Source organism: Urocitellus parryii, chromosome 9 (assembly GCF_045843805.1).
Source record: "Urocitellus parryii isolate mUroPar1 chromosome 9, mUroPar1.hap1, whole genome shotgun sequence".
Classification (NCBI taxonomy): domain Eukaryota; kingdom Metazoa; phylum Chordata; class Mammalia; order Rodentia; family Sciuridae; genus Urocitellus; species Urocitellus parryii.
Genome location: NC_135539.1, coordinates 20314632 through 20321846, shown reverse-complemented (window position 1 = coordinate 20321846; position 7215 = coordinate 20314632). Strand labels below are relative to the sequence as shown.

General features: G+C 54.0%; 1 protein-coding gene across 2 annotated transcripts; it reads left to right on the top strand.

Moving 5' to 3' along the window:
- Window positions 1-560: 560 nt before the first annotated feature.
- On the top strand, window positions 561-4451 carry LOC144256870 (sulfotransferase 1A1-like). 2 transcript variants are annotated; one of them, XM_077802602.1, is made up of 8 exons: window positions 561-630; window positions 1992-2140; window positions 2236-2361; window positions 2442-2539; window positions 3169-3295; window positions 3383-3477; window positions 3982-4162; window positions 4283-4451. In XM_077802602.1, exons 2-8 carry the CDS (start codon window positions 1993-1995, stop codon window positions 4393-4395), a joined length of 888 nt encoding a protein of 295 aa, XP_077658728.1. In that variant the 5' UTR covers window positions 561-630; window position 1992; the 3' UTR covers window positions 4396-4451. The 2 variants fall into 2 exon arrangements, with proteins under 2 accessions (XP_077658728.1, XP_077658727.1); XM_077802601.1 differs by having other exon boundaries at window positions 562-630; window positions 1957-2140.
- The last annotated feature ends 2764 nt before the right edge of the window (window positions 4452-7215 follow it).

The window sequence follows — 7215 nt, the reverse complement described above, 5'->3', positions numbered from 1 at the left end:
GGGACAGTTTTTATTTGAGTGCAATGAAAAAAGTTTTGTGTCAAGGGAAACTTTGGTATTGCAGGGAGACCACTGTCAATGGGACAGAAATGGGAGGAGAGACCACTGGCCCAAACATGTGGCCAGCCTCTCGCCTACCTGGAAGCCCCCTCTGCCTTGCTTTGTCCAGCTTGGCACTGAGGACACATTATTCTAGGGAGGCTCAAGAGACTCCCACCTTCAGTGTCCAGCTAGAATTTGATTGTAATCCAAATAGATAAAGGCAGAGAAGGTGGGGAGCTCTCCCTCCTTGTGACCCTGTAATCTTCCTGTCCAGCCTCCTCAGCCCAGGGAAAGAAAAGCACCTGTGGGCTGTGCTCCACCAGCCATGAGCCACGATCCTTGAGGTCCTACAGGAGCCATGAAGCAGGGTCTACTCCAAGGCTAGTAGGCTCTGGCATCCTTGTCTTTCCCATCCCATGCTGCCTCAAAACAGCCCTCCTTGCTCTGCTCCGCCCCCAGTCCTTTGGCACCGCCCACTCAGCACTCTGGACTTGCCCTGGTTTTCAGAATCTGCAGATCCCAGAATACCAGAGGCTGCTCTGGCCTGAGCCCTTGGTGTCCAGACACTTGCCTGGAGCCAGCAGAAAGGTGAGCTGACCTGCACCCCATCTTTCCCCCCTCTGCTCTCCCTCTTTGACATGGTCCATTAGAAAAAGCTGTGTGTTGCCTCTCCTGAAGGCATGCATGTAGGGAGCACTTCAGGAACCCCATTACAGCTGAGAACACATGTGACCCCCGGGCTCTTTCTCCTTATTTCACTCCTTTGGTTTTCTATGTGAAACCCATGTGTTGAGTTTTATGAAAGGTGTGTGTCTGGGCCTGAAGCAGGGGCACAGTGACATCCCCACTTCTCAAACCCTACCCTTTTTTGAGGGCACCATTTCCAGTGCTGCCTCCTCATCCCTTCCACTTTGGACCTAAAACCTCTGCTCAGAGAACAGAGCCACACTCCCCACTCCACACGTACATATACCTCCTGCATGCCCACAAGACCAGGACCTTGAGAGGCCAGGTGAATGCCAGAGTTGGGGTGGCTGGGCCAGACCCCCGTTGTCCTGCCCAGCTCCTGATTCCAACGTCTTCCAAGTGCTCCTAATGCTTGAACAGGTCCCTTGTCTGGGACTAGTACCCTTTCTGTTCATTCCCTAGGCACACCCCCATCTCAAAAGGACAAATCCAGCCTGTCTGGGTCCCCTCTTCTCTTCTGCTGAGTCATCAGAATTTTGCTCATTCACATGCAAATGTGGCTTCCCAGCAAGTTCCCCTGCTCAATTGTCATGTTAGTCTTGGAGCCCAGAGGGAGCTGGACTGGACAAATGGGATTTGTGCTGAAGCTGGCCTAGTGTGTTTCTGGATGTAAAGGGCCCCTGGAGCTCTGGAAGGGAATCAGCTCAGAGAGGAGCCCCTTGAGTGTAGGCTGTGACATGAGCACAAGTTAGTCAGAGCAGCAAGCTGGCCAATGAGCAATTAGGCTGGGCAGGCTGGGCAAGGACAGTCAGTGGTCTCAGTGGTAGAGCTCTTAGCTACCAGGTAGGAACCCTGGGTTCCATCCTTTGTCCCATAAACCTTCCAAACAAAACAAACAAAATAAAAGAGACAGACAATGGAGGAATTTCTCATATGCTGAGGTACTTGCTAGGATTTTCTGGAAAGATTCCACAACTGTTTCTGAACTGTAGCTCCAGAGATGGCTTCTATGACTCTGGGCTGTGCCAGGGCACTAGGGTCCTGGAAAGCTCTGCAGGTGAGCAGCAGGTGCAGTCTGAGCTGTGAACCACTGCACTGGGGATAGACCTGCCTTCTAATCCAGCTGCCACTTACTAGCTTAGTGAGCTTGGGCAAGTACAGGACCTCCTAAAGCCTCAGTATCTCAGAGCAACCATCCAGCAAATGCTGTTTTGTGATGGGACTCAGAGAAGCACACCAGGCACTGGTCCCTGACTCGGCAGCATGGAGCTGGTCCAGGATATCTACCGCCAGCCGCTGGTCAATGTGAAGGGGGTTTCGCTGATCAAGTACATTGGAGAGATGGTGGAGCCAATTCAGAGCTTCCAGGCCTGGCCCGATGACCTGCTCATCAGCTCCTATCCCAAGTCTGGTAAGTGAGGAGAGCCCATTGGGGCTGCAGGGTCCACCTTGATCTTCAGGGCCTGGCCCTCCATTCTGGTCACTTCTGTTTCTCTCTCTTTCCAGGTTGCACATGGGTAACTGAGATCATGGAAATGATCTACCAGGATGGTAACCTAGAGAAGTGTCAACGGGCACCAATTTATGAACGGGTGCCTACCCTTGAGTTGAAATGGCCAGGGCTTTCCACAGGTGAGTGGTAGGATTCTGGGCGAGGTGACCTTAGAGGAGTGGGCTCCAGCTCATCACATCTTCTCCTGCCTGCACCTTAGGTATGGACATTTTGAAAGATACACCTGCCCCTCGGCTCCTCAGAACACATTTGCAACTGGCCCTGCTTCCCCAAAGTTTTCTGGATCAGAAGGTGAAGGTGAGTGGCAGGGGACTCACTAGGCCATTCCAGCTTTGTCTCTACTCAAGTGGAAAGACAACCTGTCCTCACTGTGGTGGGCAAAACATGAGGAGAGTGAGTCTCTTCAGTTCAGACCTGAGCACAGGGGAGCCCTGCGGCTCAGAGGCTCACAGAGGAGCTGGAGGGTCCTTGCCTGCCTTCTTCTCCATCTGGGTGTGTGGGGTAATTCAAGGGGTGAGATTAGTATGAAGTAAGGCTCCAGAGACCAGCCAGGGTTTTCACACCAGAGCTCAGTTCAGGGACTGAGGCTGTGGCTGGGTGATAGAGCACTTGCCTAACACATGTGAAGCACTGGGTTTGATTCTCAGCACCACTTACATCAATAGATAAATAAATAAATAAAGGTATTGTGTCCATCTACAACTAAAAATATTTTTTAAAAATCTAATTTCTGATCCCAGCTGCCATAGCCATCCCTGAGGTCTCCAGCAAGTCAGCCTCAAGGCCTCAGTGAGTTCCCTTGTCAAGCTGAGAAGGAACTCCCCCTATGGGTGCTGTGAATGGGGCCAGGCAGGGAGGAGGGAGGCAGTCCTGGGGTGTGCACGTGGGGTGGTGTCGCTGGCAGTGGGTGTCGTCTGTCCCTGCAGGTGATCTATGTTGCCCGCAACGCAAAGGACGTGGCTGTCTCTTTTTACAACTTCTACAAAATGGCCAAGGGACACCCTGAACCTGGCACCTGGGACAACTTCCTGGAGAAGTTCATGGATGGACAAGGTGAGTCCCAATCTGGAGGAAGGAGAGGGATGGAACTGAGGAAGCCCACTTAAAACTCATACCAATTGGACGGTTCTCCTTCCCCAGTGTCCTTTGGGTCATGGTACCAGCACGTGCTGGAGTGGGGGAAGCTGAGCCGCACCCACCCTGTGCTCTACCTCTTCTATGAAGACCTGAAGGAGGTGAGACCGCAGTCTAACACTTCTCTGCATGTCCTATCTCGGGGACAGGAACATCAGGGCACCTGCCCAGGCCCTCAGGACCCTCCCCATTGGTAGGCCCACCCAGTCCAGGATCCCCCACACTCTTCCCATTCCTGGCCACAGAGCCAGCTCAGCTCAGGACCCAGCTCAGGCCTTATCTCCTAGCACCTGGGTCAGCTACACACGTGGTCACAGATGAGCAGTTTGTTGTTGTCATGTCTTCCTGCCTGGGGCCACAGTTCTAAAGGAAGACTGTCCCTGCCCTCTCTCCTAAGGCACCAAGCAGGGCTCACTCCAGGACCCTAAGGCTGAGAGCTAGTCTTTTTGCTCCAGGGAAAGAGGCCCAGAGTGAAGAGTTAGGGCTGGGAGGTTTCCAAGTGGAAGGGGCCAGCTCCTTGCTTGTGACACCAGAGAGGGGACTTCCCTTGTGTTTGCACTGTAAGTAATCCAGGCCCCCTCTAATGAGCCTGTCTCTTGTTTCAGAACCCCAAAAGGGAGATTAAAAAGATCCTGGAGTTTCTGGGGCGCTCCCTGTCAGAGGAGATGGTAGATCACATCGTCCAGCACACATCCTTTGAGGAGATGAAGAAGAATCCCATGACTAACTACACCACCATGCCAACTGAGATAATGGATCACAACATTTCTCCCTTCATGAGGAAAGGTGGGTGCTGGCCATGGTGGGTGGATGCAGAAGGGAGGGTGGAAGCAGCTGCCAGAGCCTTCCCTGAGCCACTGGGGGCCACCTGTGTGGGGGGACTCAGACCCATATTTCCCTCCCCAGGCATCGTGGGGGACTGGAAATCTGTCTTCACTGTGGCCCAGAATGAGCACTTTGACGCCCACTATGCCAAGAAGATGGCAGGCTGCAAGCTCAAGTTCCGCTGGCAGCTCTGAGTGGTGTCGTGGGGAGCCACTGCAGGGGGAGCATGGGCACAAGCCTGATCTATGACCTCAGGAATAAAACGTGATGTGTCAATCAAGACTCTCTCCTGGAATCCAGGAGGAAACCTGAGACAAAGTAAATCCCACTGGGACCAAGTAGGGACCTTGGCCCCGCAGCCTGTGGTGTCCACCAGCCCTGCCTGGGTGGGAAAGAGGGTGTGCAGAGGGATGGCCCAGGGACATGAGAGAAGGGGAAGAACACTGGATCCTGTAAGATGCTCTGTTGCCTCTCCCTCTAGTCTCCCAGACAACTTCCCTTATTTTTGGACTTCCTAGAAGCCACCACATACCTCTGGGTTACCCTGAGTGGAGGGGAGCAGCCATCTGCATAGGAGGTGTCTTCAAACAGGATGGAGTTTTCATCTGGGGCCTGTAGGATGCAGATAGGACCAGGTCCCCTTCCTACTCCTTGCTGTCCAGAGCTGGTCCTCAGTGAAGGTGGCCTAGGGCAGAAGACAAAGAGCAGTGGGAAGGAAGGATGAGATGAGACTCCATCCCAAAGGGTCATGCTAAAATGGCAAGGTGTCTGGTGCCATTCAGGACCCCTGAGTTAAGAAGATGAAACACAACCCAGAGGGTCACAGGCTGGTACAGGGGGAATGGTGTTCAGCCTGAATTAGGTTACATGGGACCCAGGTCACATGGGTCAGTACCAGCAAGAGGGGTGAAAGCAGGAGTCAGGAGGTCTGGGCACGGGCACCCAGCTTGCACTATCTGACTGCCCACATGAGGAAGGACAGACAGGCAGAGCAGCCTGCTCCCCAGGGGGCAGGCTCAGGCTCAGGCTTGCAGCAGGGATTCACATGGTCCTTGAAGTTGTGAGGCCATGAGAGGAGAAAAGGGAAGAATTGCAAGATGATCCCGTGCCCTGTCTGGGGTCCTGGTGTCATGGTGGGCCTCTCAGTGGAGGCTGCCTTACTGTCTGTGGTCAGGGCACTGTATGTATCAGGGCACTGGAGAAGCAGGTGGTCCAGATATGTAAGACAGCAGGAGCTGGCCCTCTGGATAAGGCCTCGGGGTCTTTCTTGGGGATGGCTTTCCACTGGGGCTGAGGGATGATGCACCTGTTACTCAGGATGTGTGTCCTGAGGGGAGACCAAATTAGCCCAGGGCCAAGGGGGGTCCACTTGTCAGGAGACTGGCCATCCCATTCCCAGCTGGACACTCACTCTTTGCCTTCTTCAACAAGTCATCTACCTCATACCTGTGGGAGACCGGAAGGAGAACACCAGGTGTAGCCAGGTACCCACTGCAAGCCAGGAGCCAGAAAGAGAAAGGAGATGGCGGTTGGGAAATTGGCCTGAGGAGCCCAGTGCCTCCCACACCTCCCTGCCCAGGTGCCCTCTGGGGAACCTTTTCTGCCACTGTGCAGACAGGCTGAGAAATGTCAACTGAGAGGGTGTGGTGAGCAAGGTACAGCTGAGGCAGTGGGGGGTGTCCACTCAATTGTTCGTGGTGTGGCTGTAATTGACCATCTCTGCCCAGATCCATTGCTCATCCCCTCCCTCAGCCTTGACCCACGTAGCAACCTTGTCTGCATATTTGGCCACATAGTCCCCTGAGGCTGGAGTATCCCTACATGGAGTAGGAGCCAGTGAATGGAAGGAGCCTCATTCTGGGCCTGGATATCAGGTCCTCTCCCTGCTGCTGCCCTCACTTGTCACCAGATTTCCTGATCTACAGAAACAAGTTCATGGCCAATGGCTGCAGTGAGGTCATCAGCACCCCTCTGTGCATGGTCTTCCAAGGAGACTCCAAGTCATGTACAGACCCAGGGATCTTGACTGCTATGGGGCGGAGGCACGCCCTTGAGGCCCCAGGGAGGGGCACCTGCCCCCCAGCACCCTGGCCTGTGCTGTCAGAGGAGCTCAGCAGGGAGCCCCCACCTCCCCAGTTACCACCAAGTGTCCAGCCCCTTCCCTGCCCATCCACGAGATGTCCAAGTTGGGACCCTGACAAGCTAAAAAGCCAGAGTGATGAGGTATGGGGACAGTTGTCACCCTTGAGGGGAGGAGCTAGAAAGTTGCCAAAGGGTGGTTTGGAGCTGCAGTCACCTCTGTCTCCTGACCTGGGCACCGTTGACCTGAGTGTGCTGGGTGAGCAAAGTCTGCAGGGAGCCTTACCCTTCTGGGCACTTTTCTGATCATCTATGTGGTAATTCAACCAAAAGTTGAGAATCAATTATTCAGTGTGAACCTTTGGCCTCTCAGGCATGGCTCCACGCACTCCTCCATTGTCTAAGTCACACACTGGGGTCAGGTCACAGTGGAGTAAAACACCAGGTACTTACAGTGTAGGTATTGAGTGAGTCCTAATTTGGCAAAATTTGAATATAGACAACCCAAAGGAGTTTTGGGGTGTCAGGAGGACTCGGTGTTTCCCATGACCTTCTGGAATCCTCGGGGATGGGTGGAAGCAGAAAAAGGCCTCCTAGATTCTGACTGCGTCACCTGAGGAATGGTAAGGGCCAGGTGCGGGTTGAGGTGTCCCGGCAACCCGTCTGGGGCCCAAGCAGATCAGAATGGCTCACAAGAGGACTGGGGTGTCTCCACAGTTCCCGGGGCCTTGAACAAAATGGGTGGGGTCTCTGGCATGTGTGTGACTTACAGATAGACCCTCCTGGGTAGAGAGGGGCTGGATGGTCAGGGGAAATGAGGGAACTTACCCCACTCCTTTTGTCAAGGAGGAAGGGAGAGGGAAAGAAGGAGCAACTTAGGAATTTCCTGGTTTATTTGAAGGGGAGGGTGGACCTCAATCCCCTAAGGGAGAGGC

Coding starts and splice junctions, on each gene's coding strand:
- LOC144256870 (XM_077802602.1), top strand. CDS start 1,993: ATGGAGCTGGTCCAGGATATCTACCGCCAGCCGCTGGTCAATGTGAAG. Junction 3,478..3,981: donor TCTATGAAGACCTGAAGGAG/GTGAGACCGCAG, acceptor CTCTTGTTTCAG/AACCCCAAAAGGGAGATTAA. Junction 4,163..4,282: donor TTCTCCCTTCATGAGGAAAG/GTGGGTGCTGGC, acceptor TTCCCTCCCCAG/GCATCGTGGGGGACTGGAAA.